We start from the raw sequence: 27,805 nt of genomic DNA on the forward strand, positions 1-27,805 counted from the left end.
TTGCAAAGCCGAAAGTCACGTCACACGTGCTCAATGCTGCCCAATTTACTTAGAAACAGTACTACATAATTTGGGTACATAGAAGGAAATATTGGGTCATTCACCAGAATTTAATGTAATATATTTGTTTTAATATAATATACACATTGGACGTCCTAGCATTTCTCCAAATCCACTTTCACTATAAAAAGATGCTCACAACAATGGATTGGCAATTATTGGCCTAAAAGTTTTATGCCAAACACATCGAGTGATCTTCGACATTCTCTTGTTTCAGGTATTCAAGAGCGTCGATGCATTTTTTCAACAAGGACTTTGCTTCACCGTTTTTCTCCACCTCATACAGATGAACAAGCTCGCCCATAAATTTTTCGTCCCTACAATGTATCGTTTGGAGCTTCTCGCACAGCTTGACGATCACAAGGAAGGTCTCTGAAGCAGCGACGTGAACCTGAATTTGTGCACACAAACTCATGATAAATAAAAATGTACCTCAAGGACAAAAACTTCTAATCCAAAAAAGGTTCTCTTACATTATTGTTAAACATGTGTTCCAAATTAGATAAAACTCGAGGGAATTACTAGTTGCTAAAAGTCAACAGAAGAAAATAGTTGAAAGTGGGACTAGTCGGATATAGAGACGGTACAGAAGAACAAGAACAATTACGAGAAGAGAAATAGAAGTTTAAGACTTAAATTTGGAGACCAAAAGAGCTGTTGATTTCGATAATAGTTTATAGATGATATGAGCTTGTATGACAAGGGTCTACATGAAATTAAAGAAACAAAACAAGGAATTAAAATGTAAGTATTGTCTCGGTCATAAGTCATAACCCTTTTTCGTTGAATTTGGACATGGCACATATGAAGTAGGCTCATAATCACCAAATATTACTGTTTGAATCATAAAATGCGAAGGGTATAAGTTATAAAGAGAAGATAGTTGATTAGTTGATTAATTAAAGTTACTGTTGGTAGCTTGTTTACATCTCATCTTTAATCCGGAAATTTTTGTATACAGGATCATCAGGAAACATTTACTTCAGTTTTCCTAATACTTCAAAGCCATGCACAATATACGTCAACTATACTTCAAAGACACGCACAAGAGTAAGATAAGGTACTCAATGAACAATCACTAGAACAAAAAAGTGTAATTCGACCAAACAAAATGTGATGTGCAAAGGATACCAAACGAGGAAAAAGGGAATATACCTGGGCAACGTTAATTGTTCGTATGCATTCAACTATTTGAGGTGGCATTGACAGAAACAACTGAAAACAGGCAGAAAAATAAAAGGGTTAAACAAAGTTCCATAGAAAAGTATACAACAACAACAACAACAAAGCCTTTTCCCACTAAGTGGGGTCGGCTATATGAATCTGAGAACACCATTGGGCTCGGTTATGTGTCGTTCCATGGAAAAGTATAATGATAAATAAACCCTGATTACCTCCTGAACTGAAGATATTATGCTGGCATGTATAGAAGGTTCTTGAGAGTCATCCAGAGCCTTCTGAAGCATTGAACAAAGTTCCTTTGTTGATGAAAGTGCAGATACTTTGACTGCCAAGAAAAGGTTCAATCAACAAGGGACTAAATCTCACAAGAATGATGCAAAAGATGGGGTTAAAAGGGGCCATTGGAGCGTACCTGTCCATGGAAGTCCAGATGACAGCGTGGTAATCAACACATGCAATAAGTTCTTCTGTTGTCCAAGAATATCATTTATATGTGCCACATGGATGCAGGCTGTCATGCAGTCCAAAATTTTGTTGTGCGGAACAGAAACCTTTTCAACTTGATCTTCTTCTGGGTACGAAGCGTTGCATCTCAGATTATTTTAGTATATTCTACTTCGTTAATAAGAGGGATTCAAATGGTTCTACAAGGATAAACAGAAAAAGCAAGCAAACAACTGTACACTAGCAGCCCTAGTAATTTATAATTCTAAAAAGGCAATATATAAAATGGCACTAACAATCTGAAATTAAAGATAAGATCATACTGGTCGAGTGCAGCACAACTTCATGCCTTAACATCCAAAGTAGAAATAATAGTCCAACACCCCCGCAAAGGTTTTAGTTGATTGAAGTGTGAAAATTTTGTTCAAGACCGAAACTTAAGTTATTGAGTCGATTGACTTAGCATAATTATATAATGATGAAGATGCCTTTAGTATAGGCTAACCATTATTAGTAGAATTCAAAAGATGATAGGAAACCAATCCCATTAACAAGAACCGCCTATATGCATGTTAGGCCCACAAGATCGCTTGCTTCTGGTAGAGTTCAACATAAGCGAACAACTATGTCCCGAAACACAACCTAACACATTAACGACCCATCTTTTCGAATATGAGTCAAGAAAGGGAGGGAGAAACAAGCAGACCACATCAAATAAACTGAAACAAAGAGTCTTAGAAAAAGAAAACAACCAGCTCCGAAGAGCTTGAATAAGCCTAAAACTGGCTTAAAGGTAACCGCTATCCAATCAAACCAAATTAAGGGAGAAGTGAACAAGACTCCACTGAACTAGGGGGTTACCGATGCCCATAGGCTAAGAACATCCAAATTCTGTCCTGCAAGACCAACTCCGACATAATTTTCAAAAATCATTCTGTCCCTCTCTATCGAAATCATCCAAAGCACATAATGAATCATGCAACCCCACATAACCAAGCTTTCTTACCCTTCCGAACTAAAGTATTGGTTTTGCTAAGAAAAAAAAAAGTCCCTTGGGTTTACCAGAACCAACAACTTAGAAACCGATAAATAAAATATGTAATCCAGAGAAATCTCAAGTCAAATATGATTCCTTGGGCTCTGGTCAATATTTCATAGGAAATAAATTTGTAAAACGGCAACAAGAGTTTACTGATATGTTGATAAAGTGAGTTTCATTGTCATCCTTACACACTTCTAAGCATCCAATGTTAATCAATAGTGCACCAGTGGCAGTGAACCGATACCCAATAAATTATGTGACTTACTCTAGAAATTAGAACTTAAATTCTTAGTTACAGAAAGAATTACTGTTAACTACCAACCTGCTTTGGCACCATCACCAGGCAAAGATTCTTTCCCAGACTGATCGAGAGTGGCAGAACTGAAAATCTCAAATAATAATGGAAAAACCACACTAAAGACCTCTTGGTTACCAAAGGCTCTAACAACCTGAAAACAGAGCAGGAAACTTTGTTACAAGACTAGCGTCAAAATAAGTCAAATTTCAGTTGAGCATTATCATGGAGACTAAAGAGAAGTACAAATAAAAGTAGATTAATTCAAGAACCCAATAAAACACTAAAAGGAGTAGCACGAATTGGAGCATAGATTGCAACGCAATGACAAGCACTTCTCAGCAGGAAGTACAGAGTAGATTGACATTTGAGCTGTCGTCATCTAGACTCCAATCAGGTAGCTTCTAAACTCTGAACTCAAAGGATGATCACATTTGATTTGTTTGATCAATAGAACACATCACAAGAATTTAATGCACCAGAAACTCAGGCATCATTTTCTTCTCAAATTAACCAAGAGAAAACATTGTTTATAATGTTTTGACAATGAAGCGTACAAGGATAAAAACATTTTTCCTTCTCCCCTTCAAAACTTCAACTCCTCCCACGCCTTGTTACAAAAAACAAAAATTTTGGATCTGTTGCATGCAACACCAGAAACAGGCCAACCACCTTATTACTCACAATGCCCATGTAATAAACATCCACCAACCAATAGGTGATACAACCAGAACCGCTCTAGGTTTTAAGAATACAAAGAAGTAAAAGTGAATATTTTATTGCCCTAAGATTGAAATACTTCAGGAAAAAATAAATAAAACAGAAGTAACTGATGAAAGTTTACTTGTGATACAAACAATCATGATGGAACCTTACCTTTTCAAGACAGGTGAGAGCTGCTTCACGGTATTTCTTTGCTTTTTTGGTGCATGCAGAAGATACTATGCTCAAAATTTCATTCAGGGTGGAGGGATCATCACTTGAAATTGCTTTGTGGCAAGACACAGAAAGAGCAGCTATTGCATCTAATAGAGCATCCTTTCCCTGTCACATAGAAATAACTATACATTAAAAAAACTACTTAGATGGACTAACACTCATCACCAAAGACCATGAATACAAATCCCCACCTCCCATAACCGACCAGGAATCTCTTTCATAAGAGATTGGAGCAAGACAGGATAGTAAGAAGACAACGATTCACCCAAAACATCACTGAGCTTGGAGATTGCCTGTGCTGACTGCAAGTTGAAAGATGACACATTAAAAATATCTCAGGTACAAAACCTACAACGACTAAAGTGCAATGTGCAACTTACTGAAGGGGAGAAGAAAAGAGATGGTGCATACCTTCTTTTTACTTGCCCATGATGATGATCCAATGCCCTCACAAATCAAAGAAACAATTTCTGCCAAGTACAACTGAAGGGCTACCCTTTCACCACTTGTATGCTCTTCCCACAACTCTTCAAACAGGCTAGAAATAACTTTGTCATCCTCAAATCTGCATATGAACCATCAGATTCCAAGGTCAGCTATCGCAGCTCATTTACATAATTATCTTTTTTTGTTGTTTAATGATGATTGTCATGAGGCTTTCACTAGTGAGTTAAAACTTACCTGACCTCATCTAAAGTAAAGTGAGTAAGAGATGACAAAGTTGGCATCTTAAGCCCCACTGCTTGGTTTGAACTTCCCAGAATAATGGTTTTAAGGAAGACGAGTAATGTAGAGAATATACGAGGTGGAGAGTTTCCTTAATTTTAATTCATCATATCAAATCCTTGTTATGGTTCGAATTCAATTTTTACTCATAGTTTAAATAGACAAAACTCAATACATCAACACCTGTATTGTAATTGAACAGGTTTTGTTATCTTGAACTTTTAATGAAATAACAGCTTAGCATTCATCTCTGTATGGTAAACTCAGCACTTAATATACGAACTGCACAGTTGTATAAAGCTACAAATAATTCCATATATTCAATTCATAAAAGGGAAACAAAGAAAAGGAGTTTAGGGCATGATTCAGACCTTGAGATAAAAATAGCTGGAATAATTGCTGCAAGATATCCACTTAGGGCATCTGAGGCCACAGATGAATAGCTTTTCAATAAAATTGCACATGAAACTTGATAATTTTTATCACCGGTATGCAAAGCTACAGTATCGTCAATCAATTTTTCTGCCTGAGTAGGTGCTGCATGCTTTAAAACTGCTGCACAAGCACCAGCAAAGGCACGTTTTGATGCAGCACTTTTTTCATCCTTAACAACTGGAAACAACAGCCTCAGTAGCCTGCTCGTATATGGTTTGATTTCAACACCAACTTTTTGAACTAGTAATGTAATAAAGCTGGCAACCCCAACCCTGTGACAGGTTATATAAAGAGGCCACACAGTAGCATCAGTAACAGAGAGATAATATAGATTTGTAATACTACTAAAGCACCAACATTCAATCTGCTCAAATTTCTTACGTCCATCTCATGGACACCGAGCAATTTTTATTTCATCATTCTTGTGATCAAAGATAATCTAGATTTTGTAATACTACTTTTTGTTTTGAATCACACGTTAAAAATTTCACATATTCTTTCGAGTAGAGCAAGGTGATTAAAAAAAAAAAGCACAAGGGGGAGCTGGATATACAATTCATTTTATTTTATTTTTCAGTGTTACACCTCAAGTAACTCTTGGCACACAACTTAAGGGCCCATTAGATAACCATATTGTTTTTTTCATTTTGGGTTTTAGTTGTGTTTAGTGTTAGTAATAAAGGGGAAATATGTAAGGGAAAGGATGAATAAAGAAGCTTGGATGTAGGATGTGGCAGAGATGTAAAAGAAATGTACAAGGAGAAAAACACGCAAATGAAAACTAAAAACCAAAAACTAGTTAAGTTGTTCACTTTCAAGATAATTGTTTTCGTTCCTTCTTCCTTATTTGTTCCCTCTCTCCCATCACTCCCTTCCCTTAATACACCTTCCTCGTATCTAAAGCACAAAAAGTATAAACAAAAAAAGCCGAAATGGTTATCAACAGGCCCTAAGTTTCTTAGAGTTACCCATAACATTTCATATGATAATTGAAGCTAAAGATCCTACGTTAAATCCTTGTAATTGCAATTTGTAAACTCCCATTGTAACTGAATTCCACATGGCGGACTCCACAACATTGGAGGAAGGCCCAAACATGAAAGGGAATGTCAACTAAAGACTAATTGTTGGCTCACATCCTAACATTCCCAATAATAATCCCTTAATTTCGGGTGCGACAATGGCCCAACTACAAACCTTGTATTGAGGCCCACTCCGGACCGAACCAACTGAGCAAGACGAGGAACCAATTGATCTAATGATTCCACATCCACAACTTTAATGCAGAGATCAAGAGTTTCCCACATAGGAGAACCTTTTGCAATTGAAATTCTTAAGTTCTCAAGCTTCTCTGTCTGTATTCCAGCATTTGCTGCATGCAACTGGAAGAGGAAAGTAAAATTAACAAAAGAATTGCAATAAAGTGTGTGCCACATAAACAAGAGCTGCATTAAAATCTTGCCAAACCTCCACATAGTTAAGCCCTTGGTCCTCAAGGCTAGATAAACTTTCCAGCATGCAACAAACTAAATCAGATAAATGTGGGCGAATTGCAATCCCTGCACCCTATATATAATCAGAAGAAAAAGTAGTTACTAAACACACGTGAGAACACATCAATTTCAGTAAAGGTTCTAATTAGATTTAGGAAAGATGAACTTAAGGTTCCATTTTTTATGGAGAGTAGAACTAACGACTGAAAGTTTCATTTCCATTTTAATAGAAACCTGATAACTTCTCGTCTCTCTGATTTGTGAGGGTTGTGGGCAATAGGGATCGTCCTTTGAGGTTGAGGTTGAGGGTGAGGATGCTCTACTGGGTTTCTGTTTTGAGGTTTTCTTTTTTTGTTCTATTTTATGGGCAAATTAGTTTTGTACGGTCCAAGGTAGTTTCTACACCAAAACATCTGTATAATACTCCTATCCTATTCACTCCAATCCTAGCCTATCCTATCTGATATACCAAGTTCTACCCGATCCTGGCAACCAAACAAGGCCTGAAGGTTTGCATCATTAATTGCCCCATCACCAGTTGTGTATTCTGTGGATAAGGCTGTATAGTGAGACCAGATTGAGTTGGGCAACCCCAGATTGAATTTGTGGACGGACTATATCTATCAACATCCTTATAGGTTTCAGTTTCATCAGATTTTCAGGATTGGTCCTTGCATGCTATATTTTCTGATTACAGAACTACTGTGTAAATTTTTGAAATGAAACAAACTGATAAGAAATAAACAAGACAGAGAACACAATGTCAACCAGAAACACAAAAATTAAACAAATTGATAAGAAACAAACAAGACAGAGAACACAATGTCAACCAGAAACCAATAGCAAGGAAATTAACAAAATCTATAACAACCACAAAAAGAAATTATAACAGTAACTTATTATATTTTATAGAGCTGCCTTGCAATTTAGCAAAATGCATGACAATGAGTTATCCCTGAACTCTAACAAAAAAGAAACACAAAGTGAAGACCAAAACCTGACCCTTTCCCACAACTCTTCTACCCCCACCCCCTTATTATTGTCAAAAATTCTTACATTCTTATCCATCCAAATCACCCACAAAAGAGCTATCCTGCAATATCCCCACAACACTTTAGCTTTACTTCCTTTGTTTGTAGTGTCCTGCTAGTTAGATGTAGTTTGGGGAATGTCTTGTCCACTATGTTGCATACAGTGTTTTAAAAAGCAAGCCCTGAGGCGCGACTAGGCGGCTTTGGAGGGTGGGGTGGTGATGAAAATGCCTCTGTCCAGCGGGAGTGGGCTTAAACTCACCAAGGTGGCTGAGGTGCACCTAAGGCGTTTGACTGGGCCATTTTTTTTTGAAAAAAAAATATATCTGCCCAAGTTCAAGTTCAACTAGACTATATGACATACCCTCCAAGTTCAAGTTCAACTACACTATTGACATACCCTCCAAGTTCAACTAGACTATATGACATTTCCTCCAAGTTCAAGTTCAACTAGACCATAATTAATAATTTTAGTTCAACTAGACCATAATTAATAATTTTAGACTATATGACGTACCCTCCAACTAGACTATAATTAATAATTTTAGGTCTCTTGACGTTATCGCCTCATGCCTCAAGGCTTTTGCCTAGGAGGGACTATCCATGAAAAGCATTGGCTTCGCCTTCGCCTTTTAAAACATTGGTTGTATATTAGAAGGACACTTTACATTTCCAGTTTGGAATCAACAAAGAGCGGGATATTAAATTATTACATTCCATAGAAAGTTCATCTTTCTGGTAATATCAATTGAATGTATAACTGGATGAACCATTACACAAGGATAAGAGGTACATAGTTATTCTTGACCTATAAAATCATAAGAACAATGCTAACCTTTGCAAGCTTCATAACAACTCCGATAGATGCTTTGCGAATACTATCAACTTTACTTAGTATTCCATCTGTAAGCAGATAAGGCAGAACAATATCCATTGTCTGGCGTGCCTCTGACACATCAGTTAGGGAGACATCAGAAAGCCTCACTGTCAATGAAGTTAAAGCACGGCATAACTTGTCACCAGAGTTTCGAACAGTCTCTTTTATGTCATCCATGGCACGGAATGATGCTGACCATAATTTTCTTAAATGCTTCCCCACCTTAGTACAGAATATGGAGAAAAACGTGCAGACAAAAAGCAAAAATATTACACTCTGAAAAAGCAAAATAATAATAGCATGGGAATGCTAGATTATGTTGAACCTCTAAGCAAGCTTATGGATCTAAACATAAACAATGACACAGCAGAGATGGAGAGAAATATAAAGGTGTACCAAATCTTAAAGCAATCTACAGAATAGCTACGACCGGGTGGTCAATTGAATGGGAAAAATGAAAATATGCCTAAAGTAAATATATATGTGTATATATATATATATATGTATATGTATATATATAATAGGACAGAAACTAATCATAGACGCTTGAAATTAAAAAACAAGATAATTTGTATCTTCATTCATGCAGTGTTAGTATAATGCCAAACCGGCAGGTATTTCTCATTCCATCTATTTATCTAGTGAGGAATGACCCCCTTGCAATAAGTGCAGGTGGACATTGAGGGAATCACCATACCAGGGGGTAGAAGGAGGTTTTTGGTTTTCGGATAATAGTAATACACATCAAAAGGGAAAAACAGAAGGAGCTTCCATTCCAATTAAATACATGAGATCCATTAAAAGCTTATCACCTGATCAAACTTTCGACCCTGGATGATATCCGCAAGAGCAAGACATGACGACTCACGGGAGCGCCAAAGCCGGGATCCACATTGTATTAACAAATCATCAACAATGAGGTCCATGTTCTCATCAATGGTTTTCTTTGAATCTGCCACTAGTGATTTCCATATGTGTGACATAGCATCCTAACACATCAAAGAAAAGCATAATGACAAAGTCAATACTTAAATATGTATTTTACAAATTATGATATTATCACTTGTAAAAGAAAAAGGGGAAAGAAAAAAAAAAGGAAAAAACTGCTTTGAGGAAAGATGGGAAATACTAACGTGAAAAAACATTTGGCACAGAAGAAATAGCAGAGATGACATAAAAGTTACATAGATGGAAATGTTAAAGAATTTGTTGCTTTCATACCTAAGCTAGAGAAGTACATGAATACATACCTGCACATTTTTGTCAGGATCGTATTGGTACCGAACTAGTCTGGGAATCAATGAACGCAAGTGTGGCTTTAGAGCATCTCCTGCTTGCTTAGCTATCTTTGAAAATCCAAAGGCAGCACCCCTCTTGGAATTTAGAGAGGCTTGATAATTAGCCAGATCCATAAACTTATAAATTAGATCTGGTTGCCCCATCTCATTTGCTACATTGCAAAGCTCCTTGTATGTGCTCAGTTTCCCTCCACTCAGGCCTTCACCAATAACTCCCTCTTGAAACACTTCGGAGTCTTCATCGAGCTAACAACAAAAATCTATGAACCTAAGAATTTGCAGAAATGCGGAGAGAGAGAGAGAGAGAGAGAGAGAGAGAGAGAGAGAGACTCACCTTGATAGCTCTTTTCCTCTTCCCTGAACCAGTCAGAGAGTTAACAAGTGCATGGACCAAATTCTCCTTCATTGCTGTATCACCAAGTTCATACACAATGCTCATCCCTTGTGAGGCCAGCTCCTGTGTAAGTTCATTCTGTTCGCCCAGAAGATGTGAAAAAGCCTCCTGCATGCAAATGAAAATGTAAAATCTATTCCCTATAAATTTTCAACTGATACCCAGAGCTTCCAAGGTTCCAGAATTCTGGTATGAGTATACTGCACGGAGACTCATTAATTTACTATGCATCGATTTTCAAAATGTTGTGAATATTACGGTTAAGAATGGGAAAACAAGACAAACCTCAGGAAATCGAAAACAACTAATCAAGATAATCAACTCCAAGAATTAACGTGGTTCGGCTATATGTGCCTACGTACACAAGGCATCAACAACAATCTTTCACTATATCAATAACGAGTACAACAAATAATCTTGTCAAGCCTCTAGGACTAAGACTTGACAAAAAACCTGGGAGAACAAGAACAAGAATGCATTCTTATCTCTTTTCTTCTCTCCCACACACTTTGCCCTCACAATACACTCTCACTCTAACTCCTTGAGTGGTATACAACTTATTGTTTTGCTCCAATTCAAAACTAGTGCAATAGCCTCTTTATATAGACATAATAAAGGTCTTCTTCAATAAGGATTACTACTCCTAATTGGAATCCAGTTATGAATCCTTCTCCAATCGATAAATCAACTCCAATTGGGAAAACCACTCCAACTAGGAAAACAACTCCAATTGGGTAAACAATTCAATCCTCTAAGACTATAATTCCTAACAGACTTCGGACAACTCATCATGGGCAGAAAAACCCAACACAAAGGACTGATAATTACAAATCAACTCAATGACTGGAAAAAGGAAATTGTTGAAACCAAAGCCAAACCTGAATGTCTGGAAGCATTTTCTGGATAGCTGGGTCATGGCCGCAATACATTGTAATTGATAATAACCAAACAGTTCCAGAACACCGATCTTCCTTTCTTGTACTGTATAGAAGATCGTCAAAGAGCTTTTTAGTTATTGCATCTCTAACTTTGGCATTACGTTCTTCTTCAGCTCCATTCTTTTCAATTGAGATATATTTTGACAGAGATGAGGTTACATCTCCCATAAGAAAGTTTGAAGCCATCGAAAGCGAATAATTAGCTTTGAGAATTAAATCTGCAGTCACTGGAACACCACCCCATAAAAATGATAGAGCCTCGCCAGCAGCAAAGAGGACGTCCTCAACCTGTATGAATCCAGAGTTGCACGAATTAGATATTTTTCTCATACCCTTCGTTAATTTTCGTCCAAAGAATATTTGAAGTCTACTATGGGATTGGAGTGTAGAATTTGGGGAGTATGGTGCTAGGAGTTATATGTAGGTTGTGGTTGGAAAGAAACCAAAGACTATTTGAAGATTGCTATGAGGTTGGAGTACAGAATTCAGAGAGCATGTTGGAGGGCAGCTGTGTGTTAACTTCAGCTAGGATATTCTATATTTTCTTCTTTTTTATTTTAATTTTTTTTTCTTTTTATAAGTTGAGCAGGTATTTGTAAAGTTTTTATCCTTTTAATGAAATCGGGTGATTCTTCTAAAAAAACAAAACATTTTTGGGAGTGACATTTTAGTCCATTACAAAACTTTCTTCAGAGTTTGACAGGCGTACATTTGTGAAAAGAATCTGTGTGACATGCCCAATTCTGGTCACTTCAAAGAAAATACTTATAACTATGTAAACGTACAGCTTACAGAGGTATAATTTTGGAGGCTGCTTGCTTACTCTCTCTAGCTTTGACTTATGAGTGACCCATCCCCACACTGTTACCCATATTATAAAAATTAAGAGATATTCTTTAACCATAACGTGTCATTGGGTGGGTTGAACTTGGCCTTAATTTGGCTAATTTAGGGTTAGGAATATAGGAATTATCCCTTCACTCCAATTATGGATTGAGACCAAAATGCCTTGACATAAACCAGACTATTGCTTTAGTCTGCAACATTTAAACAGGAAAGAAAATTGCTGATGAATATGGTTTTTCTAGTCTTTAAAAGCACTGCTGTAAATAATGAAAGGAAATTATTTTAAGAGAAAATAGTTTCGTACAAACCTTGGATCGGGAAAGACTGAAAATTAAATCAAGGGCAATATTTAGACGTGAAGATGAAGTTTCCTTTACACACATATGGCCAATGGATATAACAACTTTTTGAATTGCTTTATTGTCATCGCCACTGAGTAGTTTTCTCAACTTCTCATGTAAAACCACCAGAATATCAACTGCTGTTTAATCATTCGGTTAGTAAGCATCTCAACACAAGGAGAAGAGAAAAGATAGTAAATGAAAGAGCAAAAACCATCAAATTACCTGAACTAGAATCAATAACAAGCAAAGGCAACGGGATAATCAGCCCAATGTGACCTAAGGCTTGGGTTGCTATTGAGGCCAGTGGTGCAGTCTCAGAATTAGTAACATCAACAAGGCACTTTAATGTAGTTTGAAACAGTGCATCTGGAATCTGCACAGTATGAATATTGAACACAATGCCATGAATCAATTGCAAAAAAGAAAATGAATAATACACCATAATCAAAATAAGACATCAGTAAATTGGAAATTTATATACAATATTCTAATGGAAAGACAATATCAAACTGAAATCAAACTTATAGACAATATTCAAATGGAAAGACAAACTCCAGTGACCAATAACTTTCAATTGCCAGCAAGGTCAATAAGATAAAGAATACCCAAAGCTAACTTGGCAAGTGGTCGGCAACATCTGAGACAATTTTTTTGTTTGTTTATGTTATAGGAAACAATTCACTTTTGTATTTGGAAAGGAATAAATTTGATTGCATAAAACAATAAAATTACAAATGGGGTGGACAAGATAGCCACAACATCGAATGCACAAACATCAATGAAACATAGAAACAAAAGTTCTCCTATGCTAAAAAGATATACCCCTGAAGCTCTTTAGATATTGAGGGCCATTGGGATTTCCATAACCAAATTCTATCCCATAACCTCTCTTTTTAGCTAATAGGAAAATCTTCAAAAATCATTGTATTTCTCTCCTGCTAGACTACCCAAAATATGAACGATACTATGCATCCCCACAAAACTTTGGCCATCTTCCCCATCCTTGGGAATTTATGCTTCTCAGAAAAAAGAGAGAAACGGTCCCTGTGAATAACCCAACTTAAAACACCCTAAACAGCTCCAATCAAAGACTCAAAACCATAGGATAATGCAAAAAAAAAAAAAAAAAAAACATATGGATTACAAGATTCCAATTTTTATTTTTTATTCAATAAAAGAACGGTCATATTAATATCAAAGAAAATAGAAAAGAGGTTGGTCAAGAGAGCAACCAGAACACAGAAAACAAACAAAACTTAGAAACCTAAAACAAAGAAAACACAAAGCACAAATAGCTGGGAAAACACCTAAAAACCTCAAAAGATTCCAAATCTCTTGCATAGAATGCATCACTGAGGATAAAGGCAAGAATTGGGTCTCCTTTGATTCTCTGAAGAAAGATTTTCATTGAAAAAAAAAGGATTACAACCAGTGTCTTGAAAAACTAGTTTTAAGACTAACCTAGGCAGTTTTGGCGAACGCCTCTGCCCAGCAGGAGTGGGCTATAGACTAGACTAAAAGCCTAGGCTATCACCTCAAGTGCCTAAGCTATCGCCTCAGGTGCCTAGGTGTTTGAACTGTTTACTAAAAAAAAAAAAAAAAATACCAAACCCCAAATGACGTCATTTTTTGGGCAGGGTTTTCATAAAATTCATGCTAATTTTATGCTTCTAACTTTGTTTCTATTAGTTTATTATGACTTTGTGATTAGAAAAATAACAATAATAGTCAAGTATTTGATTGCTTGGCATGCTTGTCTAACAATGTATGATATATATATATATTAAGTATTATAATTAATTTAGGTACCATGAGGCCATTGCCTCACGCCTTGAGGCTATCGCCTAGGAGAGGCTATCCGCAAAACACCTTGGCTTCACCTTTGCCTTTTAAGACATTGTTTACAACACAGGGGACAGGTTGTTCTCTAAACAACTGCTGTCTACAAAAACGAAACAGAAAAACAAAGAAAAACCAATAAACACCAAACAATATACTACAGCACCTCAATCAGAAAATAGCATGAACTGACCAATCCTGACCAGGAAACTCAAACCCATGAGGTTGTGCACAAAGAATCCATGAGAATAGCAGAAGATTCAAGATAAATCCCAATAGTAAATCGTTTATATAATTATGAACTCAACTCAAATGAGTGGAATCTGTTGTCAAACCTAGTTTTGTTTCAAAATTATAGTCTGATATGTGTACTTTGCAATTTTTCTTGTGCATTCAAACTAGGAACTATTGTGCAAAAAATCAGCACGGATGAATGGAACCCAGAATATTTATGTTCCGAGTGTGATTTTTATTAGAGAATAGGGGGTAACAGACGTTTCATATAGAAGGCAACACATTACCGGGACAATTCAAAAATATAAGTACTTACGGCTGGTGTTCGCGACATACAGTCTGCAGTTACATATCCTACTGCACATAGTGCTCCATGTTGTTCTTCAAACCTGAAAAATATTTTAAGCAACCCAAGAATGAGAGTTACATTATCATAACAAAGAAAACAGCAGAACTGAAAGGCAGATTTTATAAACTCTCACTGATAAACGGCATAGTGCAATATATAAGCTACCAACCTTATCTTACGTCTTCCACTAACTGAGGCAATTAGTTCAGAGATAAGAGCAGAAGATTCAGCTGGATCAAGAGCAGAGGAAGCAAACCCAAGTAAACGTGCTGCAGCTTCACGGGTATCCAAGTCAACATGACTGAGTAGTTGCCTTAGCCATGAAACTTTTTGGGCATAGGTCGAGGCTATCAGCTATAAGGAACTAAGATTTGTCAGATGTGCTCTTACATTAAGGGAAAGAGGATAGTAGTAAATAACAAGAAAAGTTTTTCAGTCACAACCTCTGGCATACAAGATCCAATTGCAATTAAAGCCTTGGAAGCCCGGGCATGCAACTCGATAGACCCTTCAAAGGCCATAGCATGTTCAAGAAGTAAGCAGAGTGCCTTTACAGAAGACTGAAAATCAGTTGACCCTTTAATAGAACTGTCTTGCTCCAATTCCGAGTCAAAGCACTTCAACAGAAATTGAATCATAACTAGATATGTTTTTGAGGGAAAATGAAGCTTCTGCTCCCTCATCTCAGATGAATCTAATAAATTCGGTTGCTGCCTAAGAATATAATCTAACATGACTCCAAGTTTTGGGTAATGTAGCTCTTGCTTCTGACTCATGATTTGCCCATCATCTTTCACAAGTAAAAGGCCCTCAAGAGCCATCTCCCTACAGAGAAGGAACAAATAAGGTGCAACATGAAATTGTGCTAATTTTTAGAAACATAAACAAAGAGAAAATAGGGTACTAGTAGTACTAACCAATGTAAGGTTCAATTGTAACCATAATAATAAAACCATATATTCAGATCCCTCAAAAATGTTTACCCTGACTTCTAAACTCAATCATTTAAAACTCTGAATTGACTAACCAAATTTACAAACATATAAATTAGTACACTATAAAAAATGCAAATGCAGTTAAATAAATATAATAGGTAAGCAAACAGGGTGTCAAGAATTTTCAAGAGTTCATAAAGGTACACCTTCAATTGGGTCCTTGTTCATTTGTAAGAAACAACACTTTATTAGGGAAAAAAAATATGCAGATAAGATGGTAAGATGTCCAAACAACCATAACCACAAAAGAAATACAAAACCCAAGAAACACTTGGGAGAATACACCCTCTCTAGTACAGAAGCTTGTTCGAAACTGCTTTTCTAGGAAGCACTTCTAGAAGTACTTTTATTATGGATTAGATAAAAAAATTTGAAGTGCTTAGGGTTTGAAGTCTTTCTGCCAAGCATAGTTAGAAGCACTTTTGGTTGTCAGAAAGTACTGTTAGCTCGTCCAGAAGCAATCCCCAGCAGGTCCTTAAACTAAAAGCAGTCCTTAAAATGCTTAAACAAAGAAGGCCAATAATAATTTCCTTGTTCCACTCCAAGAAGGCACCACTAGGGAGCCAACAGAACATCTTGAAACAGTTAAACTTCCCTGCTAGCGCCAAATATTAAAAAATTAAAAATTAAAAATAAATAAAAATTAAAAAAAACAATAAGTAGCTTCTAGGGCACGCCCAGACCAACCCAAACATATCAAACAAACGAGACAAGATCTAACTTGTCTTCAGTAGGATATGATCGAAAATTCCTTAATTTGTTTTTAGGGAACCATTTCAACTTTGGAAGTGTTAGACTGGAAAGAAATCGATTGATTTTTAAGACTTGCATGCAACAAAAGTCCGTCTATGGTCTTTATTATGGGCCTCAGTTTCAATACACTATAAATTTCTCTGTTCAAATATTTGGCTCCTTTGGAAATCCGCTATTTGTTAGGTTTCGTTGTGTTAAATTTTAATTTTAGTTTTTGGAGTTTAGGGGAACTTTTGTTTTCCATCTTGTGGCCATCTTTTCCCATCCTGTAATTTTATTGTTATATTCTACAAAATTCAGTTTCTTTCTCAACCAAAACACAATGAACCCCTAACCATGAAAGTACCAAATTGAACCCTTATAAATATCGACGGCTTGTTCAAAGCAAATCAGTTAGCATCTGACCATCAAATATGAAATCAAATTGTTCAACTGGAACCTTTACACCTAATGCACCCAGGCTAGGAATTGTTGACCAAAAGAAAGAGGGAGAGGTTGCTGACATATAAGCATCAAGCATACAAATAAAGAAAGGAGCTTATATTACCTTATATCCAATTTAGTATCAGCTGCCCCAAGCATACAAATAAATCGGCTAGGGCAATGTTGCAAGTCAAATAAAGAAGTCGCCCATCTTATCACACAGAATCGTACTTCACTTTGTTCCTGGTAAGCAGTGACTACCACTTTATCAGGCCTCCATTATGAAAAGTAATTTATGAAACATAAAATGAAGCAATAAATTCAAATACCAGGAGAACAGAAGGGAAAGAAATATAAGAAAGTTATTGACACCAATATACTAAAAATTCAAAAGTTAAGACACCTCTTGAGCATTTTTTAGCAAAAGCATCTCCAGATCCTTTAGCACTGTTGATGGGGCACCCTGAAAGAAGATAATAATCGGTATAAATATTTTGAATATACAAAACTGGTAACTAGAAAATTGGAACTGTGAGAGATACTGACATAAAACTGGGAAATGAATAGATCTAGAAAAAGCTTAATGTATTATATCTATATTAGAGGCAAAACAGTTCAGAAGAAAAACACAAATAGAAGAGAATTATCACTCAAATATTTGCAATATTTGAGAGACATTTATGCAAATGCGACCAAAATTAATCTAGAATATTTCCAAAATCTCAGTTTTTATGGCCCCTTTCTACTGTTTTGGACCAACATCGGCATTTCTATTAAGGATGGCAGCTAAATTGGTTGTTTTCTTGAACACTCAAGCAAAAATGTGTTTGAACTTCGAACCAACACCAGGCCTTAACATTTCTGTTTGAACCAACACTAACCATGAACCATGACAAAAAGAGAACATCTTTAAATTAACTAGGAAGAGGGCTGGAAATGCAAACATTACCAGAATGCACTCAAAAGTAGAATCATGCACTCCTATCTCCTTTATTACTAGGAAGGAGTACAAGATGATTTTTTGGAGTGAAATAACAACTTCCAGATATATAAATCAATGAAGTTATTTATTGTGCTCTAACATGACGACTTGCATAAATTGGTTGTTCAAAATCTTTGAGGCCAAATAAAATCTTTACAAATAAAAAGTAGGTAAATGTTTATAATCAAAGATACAACCAAATACAGAACATTGGCATTGGCGCCGGGTCTGCTGTCCACAAAATGGCGTCTCCTCCATGTCTCCTCCTCCATTTTTTTTTTTTTTTTACATGTCATACCACTTAACTCCAACTTAAATCTGTTAACTTTTAATAAATTGAAAAAATAAATAATAAAAAGTGAGAAAAAAAACTAGCGGATACAAAACTCCCCAATCCCCACCCACCCCCCACCCACTCAGCCCTAAAAGCCAGCCACCCCTTCCTTACCCGTCACCGGCCCACAGCCAAAGCCTCCTCTCTCACTTGGCTTAAGATTCAGATCTATGAAAGATCATTGCGTTTTTTAATCAAAGTGGCCCAATGGCCCCAACCCTACTCGTTCAATGATAAAAATCATTGCTTCACGTTGTTGTACTCTAATTGACAATGGATGATACCTATGGCTTTCAATTTGACTATTTAGGAGCAGTGGGGGATGGGGTTATCTCGACGAGTTCTCGGTTGATTTGAAAATTTGGGAAAGTTGATTGAATAGTCTCCATGGATGAGATTATTCAGAGAGAGAGTCGAGGGAAGAATTTAGCAATGGCGACTAGAATCGGGGTTTGCAGCCGATGACTGTCAGGCTTGGTGGGTGGGACTTCAGTGGCAACTGGTTTCTTGGTTTTTTTATTTTATTTTATTTTTTTATTTAGTATTTTAATTTGTAAATCATTAAAAGTTAAGAGAGTTAAGTTGGGATTAAGTGGTGACATATCAAAAAATGAAGGAGACATGGAGGGGAGACCGTTTTGGGGGACAGCAGACCCCACAGCCTGTGGCATTACCTTGTAAGCAGTGGCAAGGGAATTGGTTGCTTCTTGTATACTGAGGCGAAAATGCTGGGCCTCCACCTTCAATGCATCAAAAAGACGCACAGCCATGTCAATCTTATCTCTGCAAGGAGGGAAAATACAACCAAACATTTTTCCCCTATAAGTTTTGATATGAAGCATGCAAGAGACGTCGGAAGAACCATATGCACAAGGTTAAGGAATAAAGAAAATGGAAACAGAAGAAACAAATAGGATGGTTTTTTATTTTCTTGATAAGAATAAATAGGAAGGTACTCAACCTGAAAAGTTGAGGCATGCGCTGTGCAAGCAAGCCAATTGCTTGATAAGCAAAAGTTTTGGAGTCCCTAACAGTAGCATCTGGGTAAATTCAGTGCACTAAATCAATCAGACTGAAACTCTGCCCTTTCCATCTAATTGTAAAATGTACAAATGAACATAAGTTAAAAGGTATCCACTGCATAGAGAGCAAACCTGATTCTGAACTTGAAACAGTGTCAAGTGACTTCAGAATTCCACTCAGAATAACAGGGCCCATGAGTTTGAGTTGATCAATCTTTGACTGCACGCATAGAGGTTTTAAAACTAGAAGTTAGAAAAATATAGAATAACAGTACAAACCCTGAAATAAGTTAAGTAGGAATACTATTTCCCTAAAAAAATAAATTGAGGCCAATTTCTATTCACTGATTTTTAATCAAAATAAAAAATATGCAGATCAGTCTCAAAAACATTACAAGCCATGAAATAAGTTTAGTAGGAATACTGCTTAAGACTGAATCAAGACGACCCAACCCTCTATAGAGAGATAGGCTTTCCTACACCCAGCCGTTTCCTGACATTTCCCACTACAGGGATCCCAAAAACTCAAACAGCACAGCTTACCACCCAAAGCAAACCCCAAAAAAAAGGAATGCCACTCACATATTTCAGATCAAACACCCATAGGAAAGGAATCATAATCCTACAATGATTGATAGCCATCGAAACACAATTCCAGATGATTATCCAAAGAACTGTCACAAGGGTTGTGGTTCATTCCGGTATGCGGTACAAAAACAGGTAGGGAATCGACTAGTCACTATGGTACGGGTATGGAGGTGATAGGCATAGTCCATACGATATTTCAGTCAAAATTCGTCTGAGAATGTAACTTGGTTCGATTATTTCGGAAAATGGTGATTTCCACACAAAGGCTAAGTTGACGGAATAGGGTAGCAGATGGCCTACGAATAGGATCACTCAAACCCCAGATCGAAAATTGACGGGTTTGAGCGTAATGGGTAACACTGATCCAAAGAACAATAAAACCAGCCTTATCCCCCGAACTGAATAAATGGTGTCATCTGGGAAATTGAGGACACCAACCTACTTAAGAGTTAAGACATCAACCTCCAAGGTTAAAGAAAAGGAAAAGGGAGTTCTAACAATCTAAGCCGTGTAGACACTTTAAATCTACCGCCAGGTACACCGTTAGTGACAACAAAAAAAGTTAGTTGGCTCAATCTCCCAGAACCTTTTCTAGCCAGAACAAAGTCCATGAAACAATAACCATTATCCTCATCCTTCCAGGTCACTCTCCATGCTTTTCTAGGGAGACCACATTTAACGTCAAAGTGTTTAAAATGTCCAAGGTTCCCTCAATAACCATTATCCTAGTTTCAGTTGTCTCTCGCTGTAGCTTATCTTTGATGACTGCTAGTCCACGAATCTAATTTCCTTTCTTTTATAGTTTAAATCAATAAAGTTACAAAAGCAGACAAGATATCCAAATAGAAAAGCATGAACATTATCAACAAAATTATCACCCTAAACCATAAACCAATGTTTTAAAAGCAAGAGATGAAGTTTTATAGCTTACACCAATAAAACTACAAAAGTGGACAAGATATCCACATAGAAAAGCATGAACATGATCAACAAAATGATCACCCTAAATTATAAACCAATGTTTTAAAAGGTGAAGGCGTGGATGAGGCATTTCATAGATAGTGCCGCCTAGGGAAAAGCCTTGAGGCATGAGGCCGTTAAAATTTTTAATATAAAATATAATGTATAAACAATATAATACTTTGTAAAACAGAAATTCATTGTCAATCAAAAGTGCACAAGTCACAAACAAGTTTAACCAAGCAATCAAATTAATCAACAATCAAACAAATAGAGGGGAATCCAGACATCTAGTCTTATGCAAGTGCATCTTTATATGTATATGAGATTTATGGAGTGCAAGTTCAGTGCAAACAAAGGCTCAAATGAGTTGGGGGTGAGGATTGGAGATCAAGGAGTGCCAAAGAGCGACCGCTTTTGCTACCTAGGATCTATCTTGCAAAAGAATGGAGAGTTGGATGAAGACCTCAACCATAGAATACAAGTTGGATGAATGAAGTGGAAGAGTGCATCCGGCATGTTGTGTGACCGTCGTATGCCACTGAAGCTCAAGGGAAAATTTTATAGGACGGCAATAAGGCCGACAATGCTTTATGGCATGGAATGTTGGGCGGTGAAGCATCAACACTTCACAAAATGGGTGTAGCGGAGATGAGAATGCTTTGTTAGATGTGTGGGCACACGAGAGAGGATAAGATTAGGAATGAGGATATCCGAGGTAAAGTAGGAGTAGCCAAAATTAAAGGAAAGATGAGAGAAAATCAGTTACGATGGTTTGGACATGTGAAACGAAGGCCTACTGAAGCTCCGGTTAGAAGATGTGATTAGGGGACAGAGGTTTAAGGCCAAAGGGGTAGAGGAAGACCTAGAAAGACTTTGGAAGAGACTCTAAGAAAAGACTTAGAGTACTTGGATGTAACAGAAGAAGTGACATAGAACCGAGCGCAATGGCATTCTAGGATTCATATAGCCGACCCCACTTAGTGGGAATAGGCTTTGTTGTTGTTGTATTTGGATGGGATGTGTAGTCTTAAAAAAAGAAATAAGGTTAAAATAATGTTTCTTTTAAGAAAATAGTATAACGTTAAAAAAAAATAAAAAAAGACGTTTTATCTTTTTTTCCTACTGACCTGTCATGAGAATATCCATTAAAAGATACTTCTTTATCTTACAAAAATAATAATAACAAAAACAAAAAATGCTTATCTATCTTGTACAATGTATTAAAAGTGTGAGGCATCCGAGGGATAGCCTGGCCTAGGCGTGAGGCATGAGGCGTGAGCTGTGAGGCGAAACCTCACGGGACCTCAATTTTTTAATATATACACTGAGCCTACTCATATATTATATTAAAAAAAAAATTATTAATCCATAATCACCCTGAGCACACACATATATTATAAATATATATACACACATTTATATACATATATTATATTATATATATATATATAATAAAGGATGAAAAACACAATGAGTACACATATAACAATGCACGCAGACAACACACACATCCATTATATAAAAAAATAAAAATAAAAATAAAAGGCAGAGAGACGATAGTGCAAGGAAGAGGTATGAGGCAGTTAAAACCCTACCCAAAATTTGGGTTCGGGAAACAACAGCAAAAAAAAAATAAAAATAAATAAATAAAAAGCAGCAGCCAAATAGAGAAGCCAGGACGCCTGCCGCCCACTCCCTCAAAATAGAGGCGGCAACCCTCACACCCAGCCTCAAAGGCCGCCTAGGCGTGCCCTGAGGTGAGCCTTTTAAAACATTGATCTTGTATATGAGAAAATATATATATATATATATATAAAACAAAAAGTGAACAGAAAAGAAAATGAGGGGGCAACAAAGTGGTCATTTTAAACTTTGAAGAGAAAAAAAATATATAAAAAAGAAAACTCAGCCTAAAAAAAAAAAACTAGCAACTTCATTTTCTTCGCTGGGCAGACCGCTCTGCAACTCAAAAATTTTCAGATCTGGGCCACTTAAAAGAGAAAAAAGGACACCCAGTCAAACGCCTTGGGTGTGCCCTGATGAAGCCTAGGCGAATTTTTCGCCGACTTCCACAAAACAGAGACAATTTTTCCTCCCGCCCCACCTCCAAAGCAGCCTGGGCGCGCCTTGGGGCGAATTTTTAAAACACTGCTCTAAACCAATAAAATACAAAAGCATAGAAGATTGTGTGATCTTCTCAAAAAAAATAAAAAAATGAGAAAATAAAAATAAAAGACTTAGGCTTGTGATCTGCACATAAATAGAAAAGACAATTGACAGAAAATTATGTACTGCAACCATAAAGTTAATATGCCTAACCCTTAAAGTGGGCCAACTCCTGAAAAGCACATCATATTGCAAGTTTTAATCAATGCCTTCTTCAAAATGTCCAGAAAAAGTTTTGCAAGTGAAACAGAAATCCAAAAACAAAAAATAATAATAATAATAATAATTCACGAGGTCCTTACATGTTTAAATACCCAGACAGTGAATTCCATTCCCAACTGCTTCAACCTCGAGGTGGTATCACTTCCTATCAATTACCCAAACACAACACATCAATATAAATAATCTGTATCAGAGCATTATTACACACTCAACACCAACATAATATAAAATGGAAATAATGTTTCTGTTGGAAAGGGGTAAAGCCAATTGGAGAGATGTTACACATAAACATTAGAGGATTATAATTTATATTAGTGTGATGGTTCTGATGTAGAAAGAGTACACTGGTCATGTGACTTTTTTAAATATACAATCTTGCTACATTTAAATTCCTTTGTCAAGAACCAACGCTACCATAATATATGACTCCATTTTCTTGAAATTTGAGCAAAAGCATCCACTCCAGATATGCATAGAATAGATTTGACTCTCAAAAGAACAATTTAATTTATAACATTTAGACCATGCTCAAACACTCATTAACACCAAAAAAGTTTATAGCCAACATTTAGGCATCAAAATTTTGGTCAAGTAGTAGGAATTGATTTGTAACTAACTTTAAGAAGATAATCTGCATACCATATATGCAACCAAAAATGCACTGTAAAGTTGCAGGGAAACTGTTGGCTGCTGTAATAGACCGGCAGAAAATAGATATAAGTTTTGCTTTCAAAGCAGGATTTGCCGGAGTGATTCTAGATTCAGGAGCAACACTTTGAGATCCAGCAGTACCTGCGTAAACTGGATCTTATGTACAGAAGATGGATTGAAACTAAAACAAACTTAATTCATGTCAATAAAACAAAAGAGTCCAAAACCCTTGGAAATGGACCAAACAAAAGAGTTCAAGTTCTGCAACTGGATAAGCAAGCAGCACAATGCAGCTATAATCTGACCACAAATATGTCAATTCATATTTAGACCACAGATTATAGGCTTTATATGATATACTATGAAAAGTGATTCCATCTGGCATAAAGTGATTAGAAGCAAGTATGGTCTCAGTGACAATGGTTGGGATTCCAAGATAGTTCGGTTGGAAAAAGTAGAAGTCCTTGGAAGGATATTTCCCAAGGGTACAGTTCTTTTCTGGAGTGCTGCCGTTTTGTTCTTAGTAAAGGAGATCGAATTAGATTTTGGGAAGACATTTGGCTGGGCCAAAGATCTTTACAAAGTCTCATTTCCTAGGTTGTTCAACTTATCCAGGTTTCATAACAAGAGTATTTCTAGTGTGGCTAGTTCGCCGAACATTCTTTGAATTGGGAATTTGCATGATGTGGAATTGGACGAGTTGTCATCTTTCCGGACAAGTTTGGATCAGGCTCGCATTCACCCCTCAAGAGTTGATGCAAGAAATTGGATATTTAATTCTTCAGGATTCTCTGTTAAATCTTATTGCGATTTCCTCCTCAAAAACTGTGCAGAGGGTTTTTCAGGCTTGTGGCCTGGTTTGGAAATCTAAAGTTCCTAATAAAGTGAAGGTTTTGGTTAGTGGCTCATGGGAAAATTAACACTTGTGACATGCTCCAAAAACAGAGACCTAGTTCATGTCTACAACCTGATTGGTGCATTTTATGCAAGAAAAGTTCAGAGTACAGATTATCTGTTTCTTCACTTTCCGGTGGCTTTAAATCTCTGGTTGAAGTTGTTTAGGGAGTTCGGTATGACTTGAGTTTTACCCAGGTATTGTATAGTTTCAGCTATCTTTTGGGTCATTTGGATGGTAAGAAACAAGCTGATTTTTTAGGACAACGAAGTCAGTATATCCTTGTGGGATAAAGTTCGGTTATGGTCATCTCTGTGGGCATCGGTTACTACAGAATTTAGATAATTGTCTTTTTCAGAATTTGGTGTAACTGGAATGCTGCTATTAGTTAGTTTTGTGTTGTTTTATAGTTTCTAAATGTCAAGGTGATGGTGCTATTTGTCCTGTTTTGTTTGTGCCCTTGCAGACTTCTTGTCCACTCTTGTATTTTCATTGTTTCTTTGCAATAAAAAATTGTTTCTTCTTCAAAGATGAGTTCACAGTTATCTCACCAGAAAGCTATTACACAAATACAAATACAATAGAACAATATATGAACAAGTTAAAATCTACATCTGAATTTAAAATTACTAACTCAGCCAACCAATTAAAATGAACAAAAGAATTCAGAATTTGTACCGTTAAATAACAAAAAAAGTTTGTTTATCAGGTCTGAATCGTCTAAGTTAGCACCAGCAGCCTTCTTCTTTAGAAGCTTCTCCCCTCTCTTAACAACAGGCTCTTGACTAGAATTACACAATTATTAACATATGAATCCACATATCAAATAAGAAAATCAAATAAGTTGAGACTGAAATTTTAGTTATAGTGGAGAAATCAAAATGTACCAATCTACAGAGGAAGCCACATATAGCGGATAAACGAGCTCAGGGGCCAGCTCTATAGCGTCAATAACATTCAAGATCCCCAACTGCTTGCAGAAAATCAAAGGGAATATTGGAGTTTATTGATAAATATATATTTACTGATAGTAGTAAAAAACCATGCACACAGACACATGGATAAACATACATGCATTAATTGTGATAAACAGTTTTAGTTTAAATTACCCTATGTTTGGGAGGGGAGAGAGGTGGAGGATGGAAAACAAAGAAGGGTGATGGCAGGACAAGGATAATTCATATATTTTTGAAGTATGATGAAGGATATACGAGACAAAATGGGAGGGGGTAACCTTCCCCGTCATCCCAAAAAAAAAAAAAAAAAAAAAAAAAATTAATCCTTTCAGAAATGGAAGGAACAAAAAGGTTTTGACACTTAAGTTTTCCATCAGTCATTTAAGGATTGCAAATGGAGCAAAATATGTGCAATGAAAGAAAAAGAATATAGGAAATAAATCAAACATGTTACCCAAATACTTTTGTCCTCCTACTTCAAGTAAAGGGAAAACACTTTATTAAATCATCCCTTCCCCCTCCAAACAAACAATAGGAAATAAGAACAAAACCTATTATATTTCCTCTCCCCACAACCCGAACCCCAGCAGAATTATACCCTTAGTAAAAGACCATCATAAAAAGTAACATATCACTACCTATAGGAAAAAAACATGCACAATATATTATACACAGAAGAACTTCCAACTTGTACAAAATTTACCTTTCTTGTTAGAAGTATATCATTTTTCAATGGTTGTTTCCCTGTCACACGGTTGGTTTGAGCAATCGAAAGTCCAGGTGGGCATTCTCTGTTGTGAAGCATGAGTACTTTAGTATGTATGACTAAAGAAACTTTCGAACATTTTATACTAAAACCCACTTCCAGACCTTTGAGATGACTGTTGATACAACATTGTATGAAGGCAAAATTCAAGAAACACGTTCCTGTCCTGGGAATCACTTATCATTCTATACTTTGCAGCAACTTCATCGTTAATTCCTTTTGAGTGACATTCACCAATGACCTGTAATCAAGTCAGAATATTAAGTTCTTATTCTGTCCTATACTCTTTTATGATCCTCAAATGAACTGGATACCATATTTTAATACAAAATCATAGTTCAATAAGCTCAGAGCATATCCATTTTTACTATACAAAATGTACACCTTTTTCTGGTCATACCCACTCTAATAAGACTGCCGGTTACCTTAGTAGCGAGTCTGAGTATAATTTCTTGGTGCTGAAGAGGAAGCCTGGAAACGCCCGACAGAAGTATAGCCGCCAAATCTTCCTTTTGCTGTAAAAGAAGATACAATGTTGTACGATCATATGCTGTACATACAAAGATATGAGAGGAAGAAGGAACATGGAGATACCTTTGTATCTGCACGGTCCATTGCCATCTCGATATACAGAATGCTGAAATTCCTGACCATTGAAGCAGCATTAGCTTCCGAATATATATTCCATAACTCCAACAAGGGTAAACCAATCTCAGGTTGGTGCTTCACCCTCTTGTTTACGTGACTCAATATCTCAAGAACCTGCCCCCAAACAACAAAATCCAATTCCAGATTAAAATTTCCATAGATTCAAAACCCAATTACCAAATTCAGCTAAACATACAAGTAAACCAATAATTGTGGCAACTATTGTTCAGAAATTGAAGACCACCATCGAGAGGAAAAAGTAGCAAAGCGAATGGAGAGAGAGAGAGAGAGAGAGAGAGAGAGAGAGAGAGAGTTTGACTCTGACCTTGTTGCGGACGGCGGAGGATTGAGAAGAAAGTGAGGAAATCGTATAGGGGAGAAGCTTGGAGAGTAAGGGTTGGAGGTTGGAGTCATCGCAGAGAGCTAGCCGAGTTAGCAACCGGTCCAGCATCTCTACTTTCTCTTCATCCGACTTCGTCGCAGACGCCGATGATGCTTCCGCCATTTCTTTCACAGCACGAAATGTGTAGAAGCAATTGGGAACAACCTTGGACCTCCTCCTTCGCCTTCGGTTGTGATTTACCTTTTATATTACAATTTAGGCCTACAAGTTTTATACACCTTTTGTAAATCTAGTTTAAGCCAATTTTAAGAAAAATTTTAGTAAACACTGTT

At 36.6% G+C, this 27,805-nt stretch overlaps 1 protein-coding gene across 4 annotated transcripts; it reads right to left on the minus strand.

Annotated features, from left to right (window-relative positions):
- Window positions 1–27,747, minus strand: LOC148697960 (ARM repeat superfamily protein). 4 transcript variants are annotated; one of them, XM_088691055.1, is made up of 35 exons: window positions 27,456–27,747; window positions 27,077–27,244; window positions 26,908–26,997; window positions 26,587–26,723; window positions 26,420–26,507; window positions 25,648–25,730; window positions 25,439–25,545; window positions 23,854–24,006; window positions 23,295–23,359; window positions 19,408–19,495; window positions 19,215–19,293; window positions 18,928–19,036; window positions 17,341–17,400; window positions 17,062–17,180; window positions 15,210–15,591; window positions 14,936–15,120; window positions 14,734–14,806; window positions 12,567–12,717; window positions 12,309–12,478; window positions 11,095–11,442; window positions 10,157–10,324; window positions 9,775–10,068; window positions 9,337–9,513; window positions 8,483–8,746; window positions 6,591–6,689; window positions 6,321–6,505; window positions 5,060–5,395; window positions 4,374–4,527; window positions 4,154–4,264; window positions 3,900–4,067; window positions 3,051–3,177; window positions 1,655–1,810; window positions 1,455–1,567; window positions 1,216–1,275; window positions 1–451 (listed from the first exon to the last, which is right to left on the minus strand). In XM_088691055.1, the coding sequence occupies exons 1-35, from the start codon at window positions 27,633–27,635 to the stop codon at window positions 233–235; spliced, it is 5,466 nt and encodes a 1,821-aa protein (XP_088547181.1). In that variant the 5' UTR covers window positions 27,636–27,747; the 3' UTR covers window positions 1–232. The 4 variants fall into 4 exon arrangements, with proteins under 4 accessions (XP_088547181.1, XP_088547179.1, XP_088547180.1 ...); XM_088691053.1 differs by having other exon boundaries at window positions 1,655–1,813; XM_088691054.1 differs by having other exon boundaries at window positions 12,309–12,481.
- Between the last annotated feature and the right edge of the window lie 58 nt (window positions 27,748–27,805).

The sequence above is a fragment of the Pyrus communis genome, chromosome 3, assembly GCF_041283825.1.
Source record: "Pyrus communis isolate YQ-2024b chromosome 3, ASM4128382v1, whole genome shotgun sequence".
Classification (NCBI taxonomy): Eukaryota; Viridiplantae; Streptophyta; class Magnoliopsida; order Rosales; family Rosaceae; genus Pyrus; species Pyrus communis.